The sequence below is a fragment of the Hipposideros armiger genome, unplaced genomic scaffold (assembly GCF_001890085.2).
Source record: "Hipposideros armiger isolate ML-2016 unplaced genomic scaffold, ASM189008v1 scaffold_592, whole genome shotgun sequence".
Lineage (NCBI taxonomy): Eukaryota > Metazoa > Chordata > Mammalia > Chiroptera > Hipposideridae > Hipposideros > Hipposideros armiger.
The window spans coordinates 83,031-102,944 of NW_017731942.1; the positions used below are offsets into that span (position 1 = coordinate 83,031).

Here is a 19,914-nt window from a genome sequence, read left to right on the forward strand (position 1 = left end):
CGCTGTTCCCATCCCCCAATTCCCCAATAAAGAAATCTTAAAAAAAAATAAAATAAGTCACGGGTATATAATATACAACATAGGGAGTATAGTCAATATATTGTGATAGCACAATATGGTGTCAGATAAGTCCAGTTGCTGGACTTATCATGGTGATCACTTCTTTAGGTATATAAATGTTAACTATGGTGTACCCCTGAAACTATTAATAATATAATATTGTATGTTAGCTATTTCTTTAATAAAAATCTTTTTTAAAAAGAAAAGAAAAAAGAAAGGTCTTGGGGCCAGCTGAGTGGCTCAGCTGGTTAAGAGCTTGCCCAAGAGTGCGAGCTCTGAGCAACAGGGCTGCCGGTTCGATTCCGACATGGGCCCATGATGTTGCGCCCCGAGCTCAGCTGCCACTGAGCTGCCAACAAGTGGGAGGAGAGCTCAGCTGGTGAAAGCACATGCTCCTAACAACAAGACTGCTGGACTGAATGGTGGGCTATGCCCACTCGCAACTAAAGACTGAACTCGGCAACTTGAGCTGAGCTGCCACCCGGTGGCTCAGGAGATAGAGCGTGCGCTCTTAACAGCAAGGCTGCTGGGTTCAATTCCCGCATGGGTTGGTGGCTACGCCCACCCGCAACTAAGACTGAACTCAGCACCTTGAGCTGAGCTATGGCTCAGTGGATAGAGCGTGCGCTCTTATTAACAAGGCTGCTGCTTCGACTCCTGCATGGGATGGTGACTATGCCCACCTGCAACTAATTGAACACAGCACCTTGAGCTGAGCAGCACGACTGCACTTGGAGCTGAACTTGCTGTGCCCTCCACAACTAAGACTGCAGGACGACTAGGCTGTTCCCCTACCCCAATTCCCCAATAAAAAAAAATCTTTTAAAAAAATAGTAATTTCCTAGGTCTTTCTGGGATAAAAATGGTTAAAAAATAAAAATTAAAAAAAAATAAGTTAGATCTCAAACAACCGACTTTTATACCTCCAGGCACTAGAAAAAAACAAACAAACTAAGCCCAAAGTTAGCAGAAATAAAGACCAGAAAATCAGCAGGAAATACACATCAGAGCAAAAATGAAAGAATGGAAACCAGAAAAACAATAAAAAAGGATCAACAAAACTAATAGCTGGTTTTTAAAAGAAATAAAATTGACAAACCTTTAGCTAGACTAAGAAAAAAAGAGAAACAAGCTCAAGTAAATAAAAACAAAAATGAAAGAAGCAGCATTACAACTGATACCACAGAAATACAAAGAATCATAAGAGACTACTATGAATAATTATACACCAACAAATTGGACAACCTAGAAGAAATTAATAAATTCCTGGAAACATACAATCAACCAAGACTAAATCATAAAGAAATAGAAAATTTGAACAGACCAATGAATAATAAGTAAAAACCAGTAATCAGAAACCTCCCAATAAAGAAAAGCCCAGGTCCATATCATTTTCCTGGTGAATTCTACCAAACATTTAAAGAAGAGTTAATGCCAATCTTTCTCAAACTCTTCTAAAAATTGAAGAAGACAGAACACTCCAGAAATATTTAATGAGGACAGCATTACCCTAATACCAAAGACAGATAAGGACACTAAAAGAAAACTAAAGATCAATATTCCTAGTGAATACAGATGCAAAAATTCTCAACAAAATATTAGCCAACCAAATTCATCAACACATTAAAAAGATCATATACTATGACCAAATGGGATTTATCCCTAGGATGCAAGGATAGTTCAACATATGCAAATCAATAAATGTGATAGGGCCAGCCGAGTGGCTCAGTTGGTTAAGAGCTCGCTCAAGAGTTTGAGCTCAGAGCAACAGCGGTTCGAGTCCAGCCCGAGCTGAGCAGCTGCTGAGCTGCCAACAGGTAGCAGGATGGCTCAGCTAAAAAAATAAAAAAATAAAAAAATAAATGTGATATACTATATTAATAGCATGAAAGATAAAAGTCATATGATCATCTGAATAGATGTAGAAAAAAACATTTGACAAAATACCTTTCATGATAAAAAATAATCAACAAATTGGATATAGAAGGATCAAAACTAAACATAATTAAGGCTTGTATATAACAAGCCCACAGGTAACGCTATATGCAAAGGTAAAGACTGAAAGCTTTTCCTCTAATGTCAGGAAGAACACAAGGGTGCCCACTCTCACCACTCCTATTCAATATAGTACTGGAAGTCCTAGCAAAAGCGATCAGGCAAGAACAAGAAATAAAAGGCATCTAAATCAGAAAGAAAGAAGTAATACTGCAGTTGTTTTCAGGTGATATGATCTTATACGTAGAAAATCTTAAAGACTCCACAAAAAAAAACTATTAGAAATAATCAACAAATTCAGTTACATTGCAGGAAACAACACACAGAAATCATTTGCCTTTTCCTTTCTATTCACCAACAACAAAATATCTGGGGCGGGGGGTGGGGGAGATCCTACTCACAATAGCATCAAAAATAATAAAATACTTACAAATATATTTAACAAAGGAGGCAAAATATTTCTACACTGAAAACTATAGGGCTTTGAATTAAAAAAAAACGAAGGTCACACAAGCGAAAAAAAGAAAAGCTATCCCATGCTCATGATTCAGAAAGATTAATATAGTTAAAATATCCATACTACCCAAAGTCATCCACAGATTCAATGCAATCCTTATAAAAATTCCAATGTTGTCTTTCATAGAAATAAAGAAAAAACAATCCTAAAAGTCATATGGAACCAAAAAAGACCCCAAATAGCCAAAGCAATACTGAAAAAGAATAAAGCTGGAGGCATTATAGTTCCTGATTACAAACTATACTGTAATATATAATAATCAAAACAGTATGGTACTGGAATAAAATAAACACAGAGACAAAGGAACAGAATCAAGAACTCAGAAATAAACCCTTGCATATACAGTCAACAAATGTTTGACAAGGGAGCCAAGAATACTCAATGGAGAAAGGATAGTCTCTTCAATAAATGGTGGTGGGAAAACTGGATAAACACATGCAGAAGAATGAAATTGGACCCCTAGCTTACACCACTCGCAAAAATTAACTCAAAATGGATTAAAGATTGAAACACAGGTCTGAAACCGCAAACTTCCTAGAAGAAAACCTATGGAAAAAGCTCCTTGACATTGGTCTTGGCAATGATTTTTTAGATAAGACAACAAAAACATAAGCAACAAAAGCAAAAATAAACAAATGGGACTACATGAAAAATTAAAAGCTTCTATATAACAATAGAAACAATCAACAAAACAAAAAGGTAATCTATGGTATGATAGAAAATATTTGCAAATCATATATCTGATAAGGGGTTAATATTCAAAATATGTAAGGAAAAAAACAGTCTGATTAAAAAATGGGCAGAACTAAAAAGAGGTTGTGCGAAAAAAGATATACAGATAGATGGCCAACAAGTACATGAAAAAGATACTCCACTAATCATCAGGGAAATGCAAATGAAAACCACCAAGAGATATCATCTTACATCTGTTAGAATGCTATCATCAAATAGAGATATCAAATGTTGGTGAGAGTGTGGCGAAAAGGGAACCCTTGTGCACTGTTGGTGGGAATGTATATTGGGTACAGCCATTATGAAAAACAGTATGGAGGTTCCTCAAAAATTTTAAAGTAAACTGTGGTATGATTCAGCAATCTCAAGTCTGGGGATATATCTAAAGGAAATGAAGTCAGGATCTCAGAGATATCTGCACTCCCATGTTCACTGCAGCGATATGGAAACAACCTAAGTGTCTATCAGCAATTGAATGGATACAGAAAATATGCTGTGTGTGTATGTACACACGTACACATACACACACGCACGCACACTCGTACAATGGAATATTATTCAGCCACGAGAAAGACGCAACTCCTGCCATTTGCAATAACACAAATGGACCTTGAGGGCATGCTAATTAATTTAAATAAGTCAGAAAGAGAAAGACAAATACCTGTATGTGGAATTTAAAAGACCAAACTCATAAAAAGAGAGTAGTGTGGTGATTGTCAGGGGAAATGGGGAGATGTTGGTCAACGGGTACAAATTTCCAGTTATAGTATGAATGAGTTCTGGGGATCTAATGTACAGCATGGTGACTTTAGTTAACAATACTGTGGGACGGCTGGTTAGCTCAGGTGGTTAGAGCGCAGGGCACAGTGCTCATAACATCAAGGTTGCCAGTTCGATTCCCACATGGGACACTGAGGTGCGCCCTCCACAACTAGATTGAAAACAACTACTTGACTTGGAGCTGATGGGTCCTGGAGAAACACACTGTTCTCCAGTAATCCCCAATTTAAAAAAGAGATTAAAAAAAAAACAAAAAACAATACTATACTGTACTGTACACTTGAAAATTGCTAAGACAATAAGTCTTAAATATTCTCACCACAAAAGAAATGGTGATGGAGGTGCTAATTAGCCCTACTGTGGGCTATATCAGATCAACACACTATACACCTCAAACTTACACAATGTTACATGTCAATTATATCTCAATAAAGCTGGGGGGAAATCCTTATCATTGGCTGTTAAAAAATAAAAAACACTAAAGCACATATCAAAAACAGTAATGAGGAAAAAGGCAAACTGGCTCATTCTCACAGATGCACTAGCTTTTGGCATGAGCTTACCTTTTCAAAAGTATTGGTAAAGAGCTGGTATTTTAATCAGTGCTGGACTCAATATCAATTTACACAGATAATAATAACCTGTGGGTTTGTGTTTTGTTTGTTTTGATTTTATATTAATCTCTCTAAAAACTTTCATTCACAGGGTAGACCGGTGTCACCACCTCTAAGAAGCCTTCAACAATCACCTTGTGCTAAACTGGCAGGGCCGCCCCTCGTTCCTCTAGGCCTGCCACCTACAAAGTAAACCCTACTAACTCACAATCTCCAAAACCTTACTGCTTTTATTGTGTCACCCTCCAACAGGCTGCGTGATGCCCCAAGTACAGGCACCCACTCCTGTTTCACTTTCTATTATCAGGGCTGGCACAAAGAAGTTACCCAGTATACTACCATATGTGTTTAAAATTAAAACTTTATTCCTTATTTCAAAGTATTTCAGAAGTATCTCTAATTGTTAAGTTCTTGTATTTTGTTCTCACTAAATAGTAAAACATGGGTCAATTTACATAACAGGTCTCTTAACCAATCTAAATTAACCACGTCAATAGCAATAAACACTTGATATTAAAGCATGTTAAGCTCTTATACTGGTGAGCTACTCTCTAGAACGCACACACTTTTGCTCTCCTCGTTTGAGCTGTATGTTTCTCAAAGACCAGCTGTGTCTGTTTCCAAACCAACTATTTTTCATAGTGAAATAACATAAGTCAATATTATGCAAGTCAGTAAAATATGAGTGCAAAAACAAAGTTGGTGTCCCCAAGAAAATAAATTGAATGACTACAAAAACTCAAAAAGGTGAAAAGCTAAAAACAGCTGATGCTGAATGAGATAACTCATAAGACAACTATAAAACATGGGAGGGATAGTACAAAAATCTCAAAGGATTCTGTGCTCAGGTGAAAAAGAAATTATAGGGCCGCCCAGGTGGCTCAGCTGGTTAAAGCGCAAGCTCTGAGCAACAGGGTCGCCAGTTCGATTCCCACATGGGCCAGTGAGCTGCGCCTGAGCTGAGCTGCCACTGAGCTGCCAATGGTCAGCCAGATGGCTCAGCTGATGAAAGCATGTGCTCTTAACAACAAGGTTGCGGGTTCGACTCCCACACGGGATGGTGGGCTGTATGCCCCTGCAACTAGATTGAAAGCAGCAACTGGACCTGGAGCTGAGCTGTGCCCTCCACAACTAAGACTGAAGGACAACAACATGACTTAGAGCTTGATGGGTCCTGGGCAAACACAATGTTCCACTTCCCTAATTCCCCAATAAAATCTTTAATAATAAAAAAAAATTATAAACAATTCATTATGAATATGGTTTCTAAAGGAATAATAGCTCTGCTCTCCAAACAGAATAACCAAAGGCCTTATCCTTCATTTGAAAAAGGGAAAAAAGTTGATAAATATATCTATTGTTTTAAATTTAAATGTTTTGGGAATGTATTTTGATTCATTGCCTTAACATTTATTTTCAATAAACTGACCACCTCATTCCTGCTTGCAATAGATAAGAGCCCTTTACTGTACTTAATATCTCACAAGAAACACTATTATCTTTAAATATTTTTAAGTATTTCTCTATATCCTTATTACATTTTACCATTCTGTTTATTACATTTCTTAATACATTCCCATCTTTAACCTGAACAACTATAAATGACAGACATTAAGCTATACCTCATATCCTGACAATCATACATCATACATTCAATAGATTTTATCCAGAATATATGTCATACAAGTACTATCAGTGCATTGTGAAAAACAAATGGCTTTACATTTTAATAATTAATATGCCAGCTAAAAATCAATGATATCTTCACAAAACTGAAATCTAAACTACATTCATAAACATAGAAAAGTGATCTGGTTTCTAAATTTATAGATGCTAAATACCTAAATACTTTAACCACCATCACCTTTGTTAACGACAACCTAAAAAGGGGAGGTGACGAGAGCGCAGTGTTGCAATCACATGAGATGTGCCAAAGAATGTGTTACCTTCCGATTCTGATCATAAGCAGAATCGATCCCCAAAATGCTGTTCACTTCCACATACGGGTACTTCTTCTCCAGGACACTGACCACATGCTCAACCTTCACCTTTTCTCCAGTCCTTACTTTGTTGTATATCTGAAGAAAAGAAAACCAGGTAACCAACAACACTATTAAATTAAAATTTCAGTGTTTACTACAAAAGATCTCTGAATGTAGAGGAAAACATGGCTATTTTTCTTAAGAGGTCCAATGGGAATAGCAATTCTCCCTTTTCCATATACCTCAACATGCCTTCTCACATTAGAAACTACATATACTAGGGCTGGCTGAGTGGCTCAGTTGGTTAAGAGCTCGCTCAAGAGTGTGAGCTCTGAGCAACAGCGGTTCAAGTCTCGGCCCAAGCTGAGCTGCCACTGAGCTGTCAACAGGTGGGAGGATGGCTCAGCTAAAAAATATATATATATTACTGTTAAAATATTAACGATAATTCTTTAATATTATCTAATATCCACTCAGCGTTTAAATTTTCTTGATTGTCCCATAATTTGATTCTTTTAAATAAGGATCTAATCAATATTCCCAGTTGCATTTGATTAATATGACCTATGTTTCTTTTTAATATATAACAGTCCCCCCNAAAAAAAAACAAAAAACAATACTATACTGTACTGTACACTTGAAAATTGCTAAGACAATAAGTCTTAAATATTCTCACCACAAAAGAAATGGTGATGGAGGTGCTAATTAGCCCTACTGTGGGCTATATCAGATCAACACACTATACACCTCAAACTTACACAATGTTACATGTCAATTATATCTCAATAAAGCTGGGGGGAAATCCTTATCATTGGCTGTTAAAAAATAAAAAACACTAAAGCACATATCAAAAACAGTAATGAGGAAAAAGGCAAACTGGCTCATTCTCACAGATGCACTAGCTTTTGGCATGAGCTTACCTTTTCAAAAGTATTGGTAAAGAGCTGGTATTTTAATCAGTGCTGGACTCAATATCAATTTACACAGATAATAATAACCTGTGGGTTTGTGTTTTGTTTGTTTTGATTTTATATTAATCTCTCTAAAAACTTTCATTCACAGGGTAGACCGGTGTCACCACCTCTAAGAAGCCTTCAACAATCACCTTGTGCTAAACTGGCAGGGCCGCCCCTCGTTCCTCTAGGCCTGCCACCTACAAAGTAAACCCTACTAACTCACAATCTCCAAAACCTTACTGCTTTTATTGTGTCACCCTCCAACAGGCTGCGTGATGCCCCAAGTACAGGCACCCACTCCTGTTTCACTTTCTATTATCAGGGCTGGCACAAAGAAGTTACCCAGTATACTACCATATGTGTTTAAAATTAAAACTTTATTCCTTATTTCAAAGTATTTCAGAAGTATCTCTAATTGTTAAGTTCTTGTATTTTGTTCTCACTAAATAGTAAAACATGGGTCAATTTACATAACAGGTCTCTTAACCAATCTAAATTAACCACGTCAATAGCAATAAACACTTGATATTAAAGCATGTTAAGCTCTTATACTGGTGAGCTACTCTCTAGAACGCACACACTTTTGCTCTCCTCGTTTGAGCTGTATGTTTCTCAAAGACCAGCTGTGTCTGTTTCCAAACCAACTATTTTTCATAGTGAAATAACATAAGTCAATATTATGCAAGTCAGTAAAATATGAGTGCAAAAACAAAGTTGGTGTCCCCAAGAAAATAAATTGAATGACTACAAAAACTCAAAAAGGTGAAAAGCTAAAAACAGCTGATGCTGAATGAGATAACTCATAAGACAACTATAAAACATGGGAGGGATAGTACAAAAATCTCAAAGGATTCTGTGCTCAGGTGAAAAAGAAATTATAGGGCCGCCCAGGTGGCTCAGCTGGTTAAAGCGCAAGCTCTGAGCAACAGGGTCGCCAGTTCGATTCCCACATGGGCCAGTGAGCTGCGCCTGAGCTGAGCTGCCACTGAGCTGCCAATGGTCAGCCAGATGGCTCAGCTGATGAAAGCATGTGCTCTTAACAACAAGGTTGCGGGTTCGACTCCCACACGGGATGGTGGGCTGTATGCCCCTGCAACTAGATTGAAAGCAGCAACTGGACCTGGAGCTGAGCTGTGCCCTCCACAACTAAGACTGAAGGACAACAACATGACTTAGAGCTTGATGGGTCCTGGGCAAACACAATGTTCCACTTCCCTAATTCCCCAATAAAATCTTTAATAATAAAAAAAAATTATAAACAATTCATTATGAATATGGTTTCTAAAGGAATAATAGCTCTGCTCTCCAAACAGAATAACCAAAGGCCTTATCCTTCATTTGAAAAAGGGAAAAAAGTTGATAAATATATCTATTGTTTTAAATTTAAATGTTTTGGGAATGTATTTTGATTCATTGCCTTAACATTTATTTTCAATAAACTGACCACCTCATTCCTGCTTGCAATAGATAAGAGCCCTTTACTGTACTTAATATCTCACAAGAAACACTATTATCTTTAAATATTTTTAAGTATTTCTCTATATCCTTATTACATTTTACCATTCTGTTTATTACATTTCTTAATACATTCCCATCTTTAACCTGAACAACTATAAATGACAGACATTAAGCTATACCTCATATCCTGACAATCATACATCATACATTCAATAGATTTTATCCAGAATATATGTCATACAAGTACTATCAGTGCATTGTGAAAAACAAATGGCTTTACATTTTAATAATTAATATGCCAGCTAAAAATCAATGATATCTTCACAAAACTGAAATCTAAACTACATTCATAAACATAGAAAAGTGATCTGGTTTCTAAATTTATAGATGCTAAATACCTAAATACTTTAACCACCATCACCTTTGTTAACGACAACCTAAAAAGGGGAGGTGACGAGAGCGCAGTGTTGCAATCACATGAGATGTGCCAAAGAATGTGTTACCTTCCGATTCTGATCATAAGCAGAATCGATCCCCAAAATGCTGTTCACTTCCACATACGGGTACTTCTTCTCCAGGACACTGACCACATGCTCAACCTTCACCTTTTCTCCAGTCCTTACTTTGTTGTATATCTGAAGAAAAGAAAACCAGGTAACCAACAACACTATTAAATTAAAATTTCAGTGTTTACTACAAAAGATCTCTGAATGTAGAGGAAAACATGGCTATTTTTCTTAAGAGGTCCAATGGGAATAGCAATTCTCCCTTTTCCATATACCTCAACATGCCTTCTCACATTAGAAACTACATATACTAGGGCTGGCTGAGTGGCTCAGTTGGTTAAGAGCTCGCTCAAGAGTGTGAGCTCTGAGCAACAGCGGTTCAAGTCTCGGCCCAAGCTGAGCTGCCACTGAGCTGTCAACAGGTGGGAGGATGGCTCAGCTAAAAAAAAAAAAAAAAGAAACTACATATACTGATAACACCAAGGTTGCTGATCTGATCCCCGCATGGGCCACTGTAAGCTGCGCCCTCCCTAAAAGAGTCAACTATGCCATTGTAACATGAAAGCAATGTGCAACCAATGACCATGGCTGTTCCCCAATAAAAATTTAAAAGAATTAAAAAATAAAACACTTCTTAGCCTCAGCAACTTCTTCTGAACTTATTTCCTCCCCCATATCCCTCTTACTACCTCCCATCACCATCACTGCTCAGCAATCACAGCAACAGCTCATCAGCTAGTACCCTGGACACTTTCTTTGCCCTTCATCAGATCCATCTCCACAGACACATCAGAATGATCTTTTTAATTACAGTTTAACTCTGCGATTAGACACTTGTTACCTCCCTGAATGGCTTCAACAACCAGGCTCCCCTCTTCACTCTGCTCTCATAATACTCTGCTCAAGTCACACTAACAACTTGGAATCACTACCGGTCACTTACAGCCATTGTTCACCTACTCCAGTTTTTCCTCCTACACTCAGCTGGGACAATGTCCCACTCCACAAAAATGCCCATGGCCATCTCTAGTGGAGGGAGGGCCCAGTGCTGCCATAGCCAGTCCACACTAGTAAATCCTCTATGTTGGAGGTGTCCCCACGAGACTGTAAGGTCTTTGAAAACAGAGGTGACGTCTTACACTTCTTGGCAACCCTCACAGATAGTAGCAGGTCTGGTAAGTGGTAGGTCCTTGGTGAATGTTAGCCGAATAAATAAACGCACATTTTAACTAATAAAAAATGCCTCGACTGAATCTCTAAACAATAAACATAACCAACATAATAAACAGCAGACTGATGATATCATGTTTATGGGTAAAATAAAAATGGAGAAAATCAACTGCTTTCAAGATGGCTTTTTAATAATTACCACTAATCTGTAAACAAAAGAACTGTACTTCTGAATGTAATTTTTTTTAATTTATTGACTATGAAGTTTTTTATACTTAAAAATAGAAAAGACAAGAAAACAAGGAGTTCTTCGTTTGAATTTGAGCAAGTATTTTAAATATATATAAAAATCAGGGCATTTCAAAATTTCTAGTTAAATATGCAGAAAACAAACAATAAGAATTTTATAACTTCAAAAGTAAACTGAATCCTAATGAAAAGATTACGATGGTCTTTGGCGAGGTGGGAGGGCAAACATTTTTTTAAACAAGCAGAGAACATCATATTTACCAAAAGGCATTAATGAGTGATTTCAAACCACAAAAAGACAAAGACTAACATACGTTAGTGTGGCTCCTAAGAAAGATTATCTTGGCTGAAACCACAGCACTCTTTATTAACACTGGTGAATCAACAAAGTAGAGACAACTCCTAAAATATCAAACACATAAAGTTTGTGTGAACAATTTCTTACTTTCTCTGTACAGAAATATCGAATCCCCTTACTTACCACATACTGCTTCTTAGAGTAAGTTTGACTTTTAAAAGTTATTCACCATTTGCAATGAACACATACATGTGTGAGAGTTTGGAAGGCGTGGTAGTCATCCACCTCTTGGGCAATGTAATTATACGCTCTCAGTACAGCCACTCCAGCATCCTGCAGCCCATCTACATCTTCAGAATCGTTAACCACAAAGATTAAACCAAGTCTGGGGGAGAGGAGGAAGGGAAAAGAAGACAAGAAACTTATCTCAAAGAACACAACCAGTTAAAAGGAATGGCATCCTTGAACCCCACACCAATACTACAGCCAATAGAGGAAAATGATCCTCTATTGAAAAGCACAGTTCACATCTTAGTCTGAGATGGTTGGCAAAGGCTTTCAACACTTACTGAACAAGCAAAGCAAGTTTCCAAAGGGGCTTAGACTTTCAACTGTTAAAGGAAGCCATTCCCACGTTGTGAAATGAGGCGTTGACTGACATGACAGGTATGGCTATAGTTTTACACAAAGATTTTATTGTTTTTCAACAAAAATTAGGAAAAGTGAAAATTTTCAGAATGTGAAAATATGATTGGGGGGGGAATTTTGAGATTTAACAGGCAATATGAGAATCATAGGTAAACGGAAAACATAAAAACATTTATTATTGTCCTTGAGCAAAAAGCTACAACCAAGGTTAAAGATTATTACATTTTAATTTAAAATTTAAATAAAGGAATAAACAACAAAGAGATACCATTACACATCTACAGACTGGCAAAAACACAAAACCCTTGCCCTGGCCAACAGAGGCTACTCCTCCATGCTGGAGCAAAAGCAATTCAATGGAGAAAGGACACTCTGTTTAACAAATGGTGCTGGAACCACTGGACATCCACATGCAAAGTGATGACTCTAGATAGAGACCTTATAACCTTCACAAAAAGGAACTCCAAATGGATCACAGACATAAATGCAAACTACAAAACCATAAAATTCCTAAAAAATGCAATAGGAGAAGATTTAGGTGATCTTGGGTTTGTTAATGACTTGTTAGATCTAACATCAAAAGCATGACCCATGACAAAAAGAATTGATAAAGTGGAATTCATTTAAATTAAGAACTTCTACTCCTCGAAAGAAACTGTTAAGAGAATAAAGGCAAGCCACAGACTGGCAGAAAATCTGTGCAAAACATATATCTCATTAAGGACTGATATCCAAAATATACAAAGAACTCTTAAAACACACACACACACACAAAAAAAGTTGGCAGATAAGCATATAAAAAGGTGCTCCACATCACCTATCATTACAGAATTCAAATCACCACCACAGAAAGGTACACCTATTAGGATGGCTAAGATCCAGAAACCGACACCAACACATCCTGGAGCAACAGGAGCGCTCGCTCCCTGCTGGTGGGAACGCAAATGGGACAGCCACTTTGGGGAACAGCTCAGCAGTTCCTTATAAAGCTAAACACATTTACCATAAGATACAGCAACCATGCTCGTTGGTACTTCCCCAAACAAGTTGAAAACATATCCACACAAAAACATACACAGATATTTATAGCAGCTTTATTCATAACTGCTCAAACTTAGAAGCAACCACGATGTTTGTCAACAGGTGAATGGATAAGAAAAACAAAAGGAAACTATGATACATCCATATAATGGAGTATTTTCCAGTGACAAAAAGAATGAGCTTTCAAAACCACAGAAAGACACGAACAAACCTTAAAAGCATACTGCTAAGTGAAAGAAACCAATATGAAAAAGTTACATACTCAGGATTCTGGAAAAGGCAAAACCATGGAAACAATAAAAACATCAGTGGTTGCCATGGGCTGGCAGGGAGGGCGGAACAAATCAGTGAAGCATAGGAACTTTTAGGGCAGTGAAACTCATCTGTATAAATCTACAATGGTGGGAACATCATTATACATTGTCAAGACCCACAGAATGTACCTAACCATAAAAGACCCCGAATAGCCATGGCAATCTTGAGAAATAAGAACAAAGTGGGAGGTATCATGCTACCTGACATCAAATCATACTACAAGGCTATAGTAATCAAAACAGTATGGTATTGGCATAAAAACAGACACATAGATCAATGGAACGGAATAGAGAGCCCAGAAATAAACTCATCCATATATGGTCATTCAATCTATGATAATGGAAGCAAGAATTTACATCGGAGTAAAGATAGTCTATTTAATAAATGGTGCTGCGAAAATTGGACTGACACATGCAAAAAAATGAAAATGGATATCTACTTACACCATACATGAGAACAAATTCAAAATGATTAAAGACTTAAATGTAAGACCTGAAACCATAAAACTCATAGAAGAAAACACAGGAAGTAAATTTGCAGACATTACCCTCAGTAATATTTTTACTGATATATCCCCTCGGGAAAGGGAAATAAAAGAAAAAATAAACATATGGGATTACATCAAACTTAAAAGTTTTTTCACAGCAAAGGAAATCATCAATAAAACAAAAAGGCAGCCTACTGAATGGGAGAAGATATTTCCCAACAATTTAACCTGATAAGGGGTTAATATCGAAAATTTATAAAACACTCATTCAACTCAACACCAAAAAAACAAACAACCCAATTAAAAAATGGGCAGAGGATATGAAGAGGCATTTCTCTAAAGAGGACATACAGATGGCCAACAGGCATATGAAAAAATGTTCAACCTCACTAATCATTAGGGAAATACAAATAAAAACTACAATGAGATACCACTTCACTCCGGTCAGAATGGCTATCATCAATAAATCAACAAACAACAAGTGCTGGTGAGGTTGTGGAGAAAAGGGAACCCTGGTGCACTGTTGGTGGGACTGCAGATTGGTGCAGCCATTATAGAAATCAGTATGGAAGTATCTCAAAAAACGGAAATGGAACTACCGTATGACCCAGCAATTCCACTCTTGGGTATCTATCCAGAGAAACCCAAGACGCTAATTCGAAAAAATATATGCACCCCTATGTTTACTGCAGTGCTATTTACAATAGCCAAGACTTGGAAACAACTGAAATGTCAGTAGACGACTGGATTAAGAAACTTGGTACATTTATACAATGGAGTATTACTCCACTATAAAGAAGGAAATCGTTCCATTCGCAACGATATGGATGGACCTAGAGACTATTATGTTAAGTGAAATAAGTCAGTCGGAGAAAGACAAATACCACATGATCTCACTTATAGTGGAATCTAAAAAACTGAATGAATGAACAAAGTAAACAGAAATAGTCTCAGAGATACAGAGGAACAACTGATGACTGCTAGTTGGGAGAGGGGTGGGGATGAGGGAGAAGGGGAAGGGATTAGACAGCATAAATAGGTAACTACAATATTGCCACAGGCATATGAAAGACAATTCGGGGAATATAATTAATAATGTTGTAAATATTTTGTAGGGTGTCAGATGGTCACGTCTTGTTAGGAAGAACACTTCATGGATGGGGTAGAGGCTTGATCACTGTACTGTACACCTGAAGCTGATGTTGTATAATACTGTATGTCAACTATAACTGAATATCTATATAGTCATGGGATGTGGAATATAGTGTGGGAGTGGAGTCAGTGGAATTGTAATAGATATGTATGATATTGGGGGCGGGAGTGGGGCGGTGGATTGGGGGAGAGGGGTTGTTACTTTGAGGGGTAAAAAGTATAATTATTGCACTGTGTTATACAGCTGAAACTAATTAGAAAAGAAAAGAATGTACAACTCAAACAGTAAACTATGGACTTTTAATAACAGTCAATCAATACCAGCTAATTAATTAACATTGCTCTAAAAAATACAAAGTCCATAAATTTTTTTAAAAGGCATAGCCTAAAAATAGAAAAAAAATATCAAACTTCAAGCTCTCAGGATGTATGTATACAAGGTGTGCATACGTGGATGGGGTTAGCAAGAGGGTTTGTTTTTAGATGTAAACTGTATTTGTTAAAATCCCACTAATGACAGAAATCATGAGTAGAATCCAGGCAGAAATGACCTAGATATTATTACAATGAAAACAAAAATAATGGCTAGAGCCTAATTATCTCCTCACAAAGCAATTCCCCTTCCCAAGTTTCCAATTTCTAGAAAGAGCATCAGTTTTTGTCAGCAAAGCACCAAAACTCTGACTTCTGTTTCTCCCCATCCTTCACCAAATCACTCAAATTTGTCCCCTCCTCTCTGTGACACCATCAACACTTTAGTGTGTCCCAAACAAAGGGTGAAACAACAGATGGTCTGCTTGGGCCTCCTCCCACTGTAAACAGCATGCCTCTCTACCACCTTCCTCTCAGTAACCACTGCAATCTCAAGCCCACACTCGCTCCTCTTGTCCCACACTCGCTCCTCTTGTCCCTCAGTGCACTTCAGGAAACACTTAATCAGTGCCCACTGTGTACCATGAGCCAACTTCTTCTGTGTTCTTGTATGTACCCTTAACCAAAGCACAGCTCTGGCAGTCATCCAGTAGTTTATTCTCCCTCTCACCAGGTGGTATGCACATTTTACATGAAAAGTTTCAGTAAACTCAAAATCTCTGCTTTTCCATTAATGAAAACCCTCTGTTTTCTTCAGTCTATCTGAAATCCAACTTTTCCATGAAGCCTTTGTCCTTCCAAATATCTCAGTCTATAACCTTTTGTTTCCCTGAAATTCTAAAGCACTTATAACTAATAGGCTATAACCTAACAATCAAATATCTTCTTAAGTGTCTGAAAGTATGCACAGTATTTTTTCCAAACAAGGTAAAAATGTGGTTTATATACTTCATAGTATTTAGCTCAGCGCTGGGTACGGAATACACAATAACAGTTGTTAGCTAAAGATTTATTTTCTTTTTTATTCTCATTTTTTCAAAGAATTTAAATTTTGGCAACATGTAAAATTACCAGATTTTATTCAGAATGTAAATGAGAATATCTTAGTTCTTATACGTAAAACCTTAAAATACTGTTCTCCAAAGGCACAATGGAAAGCCAGCCATTCAAGTACTGTGCTGGTATAACTGGAGAACAAATGAAATAAATGTGTCTATCTGCATCTACAGAAGACACACACACACATTTAGTACCTGGACACACACACACATTTAGTACCTGACACTCTATCCAAAGTTGCTGGCAAAGCTCTATCTCCACTGGAAGTGGAGATGGGTTTTGGGATGTGGACAATTCACTTGGAAAAACTCCAAGTATTATTTCATTTCATTGGGAAGGACCTCAGACCACAAACTACTGGGGATGCCAAAAATAAGTATACATATAACTTGTATTCATCTTTTGTTATTGGTATATATTGAATATTACAATTTTAATACAAGTTTTTCTTTTCTTAAAATGTGAATACATTTTTTTAGTACTCTCTGTATTTTGCATGAGCTATTTATTAATAATCCAGTGGTGGCACACTTCTGTTCCTTGAGAATCAAATTCTTTACCCCAAAAGATATTGGCTTCCTACTGAGCAAAAGATAAAACTGCCATTATGATCCCCACCACTAATTACCCTACAATTCAGTGGCACCAGAACTGCATTTAGGAATGACACACAAACCTGGGCTAAACTAGGTACATCCTCAAACCAGTATCGGTGTTACCTTAGTGGGATGTGATTACTGAGGAACATCTCCGCTGTGCTCATCAGCTCTGCCGTGCTCTCATGAGCAGGATCAACTATGAAAACCTGCAGGGAGAGGGAAAGGAACATGTGAAACGACATTAAAATGTCACTGGGCTAATAACAATGTCCTTAGCCTTTACACTTGATGGCAATCTTTTCCCAGCTACTCTTAAACCACATAAGAGAGGAGGTACACAAATAGCAGTTACTCTCCCTTATGTCCGAAGAATGTGGTGCTGAAAGGATGAGTGATGTTCTCATGGTCTTATGCTAGTTAACATGGGAATTGTATCCCAGGTTGCTAATACCCATCCTTTTACTATACCTAACAAAACCCAAGTTTTATTAATTCTCCCACCTTAGAAAATTAAGATTAGATTTCTAAGGATCTCTGAATTAAGGATTCATTTAGAACTCAACTTTTAGACAATAGCTATTATGTATTAAGTTCTCATGTGCTTTAAAAACTATTATCTCATTCAATGAAGTTCAGACATATGGTAAGAGACAAACAGATTGAAATTTTGACTGGGAAGGAAAAAAAGATGGTTTTAAGAGTAAGGGAAATATTGAGGACAGTTTCCCTGGCAAGTTCTGCGGAAGCCGACCTTGGCACTAAACGGCCCCCAGTCTCTTTAGAAGCTACATAAGGGAAGAAGAGGAAGTGAGAGGGAAAAAAGAGGGCCAGCTAAGAACTCTCTTCCTCTATCACTCTAAAGCAATGAAATAGGGCCGGCCGAGTGGCGCGATGGTTAGGAACTGGTTTGGGATGCCAGAGGGCCCCGGTTCGGATCCCACATATGAGGGCCAGTGACACTGCCCTCCACAGCTAAGATGCTGAACTACAGCTCAACCTGGAGCTGGGCTGCCTGAGTTGCCGGCGACGGCGTAGGCTGCAGTCCCTGTGGCAGTGGGTTGCCATGGGCTACCGTATGTAGCCAGCAGCCAGCGTGAGTGGCCAGCAGCCGCAGTGAGCGGCCGTCCAGAAGCTGGCGACTGATCTGCCTCGCCAGGGAAGAGCACAATGATGGTGCCAACTTGGGCCAGTGAAGCAACGTCCTCCACAACTAGACTGAAGAACAAAAGGACAGCAACTTGTCTGTTCCCCTTCCCCCAATTCCCCAGCGCTGTTCCCATCCCCCAATTCCCCAATAAAAATCTTTTAAAAAAATAAATAAATAAAGCAATGAAATAAGGAATAACACGCAGGTGATGATGGAAAGAATATTTAAGGGAATAACTGAACTATCAAATTTTAAGGATTAAGATATTCAAGAAAAACAGTAGCAACATATTCATTCATCTTCTGAATAAAAAAGAATTATATTAAAACTAACACAGTCTGAATCTTCAGGTTAAGGCTCAGGAGCGTTTCCTCATACATTGACATCTCACAGCTCTACAAAGGATAGAGACATTTCAAAACCCTTTTCAGTTTGAATATGGAGCTAGAAAAAGAGTCTATTTAGTAGTGGTAGTGTTGGGGAAAAGCGGCTAGGCTAGTAAAGGACAGAAGTTAACATTCTAGATATGACAAAGAGGTCATATGAGAGAACGCAAGGCAGAAACAAAATTCATGGCCAGACAATAAGTAGTTTTACTTACCATGTTATGCAAGTTTTTCCTGATCTGCCGGATAACACCAGGAAAGGTGGGTCGAAGCAGCTCTTGTAGACTAGAAGGCCATGAATTATACCTGCTATCAACCTCCAGGTTGTTGATCCACTAGAAAAAAAATAACACAACATACTGCATACACTTTAGTCACCCCTAGTGAAATCTGCAGAAATAAGATTTTAAATTATATTTTAAAAATTACACAGGAAAAGGCCATTTTCAAAAATATAAAGATCAAGTAGAAAAATGAGTGACTAAAACATAAGCCACAGAATAGAAAATATTTGCAACCGACAAAAGCAATAAAGGACTAGTGTAAAAAATACTTATAGAAATGTAACATATCAATAAAAAAAGGCAAACAACAAATGAGAAGTGAAATTAAGATTATGAATAGGAAATTTACAGAAGAAATTCGAATGGGCTATTAACACAAGGAAAGATGTACCCCAGCACTAGTCATCTGAGAAATATAAGCTAAAGCCACAATAAAATTCCACACTCATTCAACTGAAAAAAACTTAAAAGTCTGCCAGTATCCAAGAGCAGGCAGATACAGAGCACTGGAAACCTGCACCCACTGCTGGTGTCTGGAGCAGTCACTTTAAAGGAGACTTAATAAAGGTAAGTCTACTCTACCACTAAGTACTGCAGTTCTAGGTCTACCCCAGATAAAGTCTACATGTATGAACGAAGATAAAGGTACAGAAAGAGCCAGTACAGTACTGCTTCTAACAGCCAAAATTTATATCGGAACAACTAAATGCCCATAAAGAGAGCAATGGGTACATAATCAGTATGTACCATTCCTATGAAAAGGGAAAGGAGGGAAAATATGAGTGTATTACCTTGCTCATGTAAACAGAGTATTTCTGGAAGAATACACAAGTAATTGATAATACCTGTTGTTTCTGGGGCAAAAAACTGGACAGCTGGGTGGTAAGACTTCAATATATACTACTGTATATCTTAACAACTATGAATGTATAAAAGATTTTTAAAAAATAAAACACACTCAGGGCCGGCCGAGTGGCGCAACGGTTAACAACTGGCTTGGGATGCCAGAGGACCCCGGTTCGGATCCCATATATGAGGGCCAGTGACACTGCCCTCTACAGCTAAGATGCTGAACAACAGCTCGACCTGGAGCTGGGCTGCCTTGAG

At 37.8% G+C, this 19,914-nt stretch overlaps 1 protein-coding gene across 3 annotated transcripts in view; it reads right to left on the reverse strand.

Moving 5' to 3' along the window:
* UGGT1 (UDP-glucose glycoprotein glucosyltransferase 1) overlaps positions 1-19,914 on the reverse strand; it is a 129,776-nt gene that overhangs the window by 66,048 nt on the left and 43,814 nt on the right. For all 3 annotated transcript variants that reach the window (XM_019624545.1, XM_019624546.1, XM_019624544.1), the window contains exons 14-17: positions 18,739-18,858; positions 17,111-17,196; positions 11,567-11,702; positions 9,598-9,729 (exon numbers count right to left, since the gene is read on the reverse strand). In XM_019624545.1, the coding sequence (XP_019480090.1) occupies positions 9,598-9,729; positions 11,567-11,702; positions 17,111-17,196; positions 18,739-18,858 (474 nt within the window). The remainder of the gene's footprint in view (positions 1-9,597; positions 9,730-11,566; positions 11,703-17,110; positions 17,197-18,738; positions 18,859-19,914) is intronic.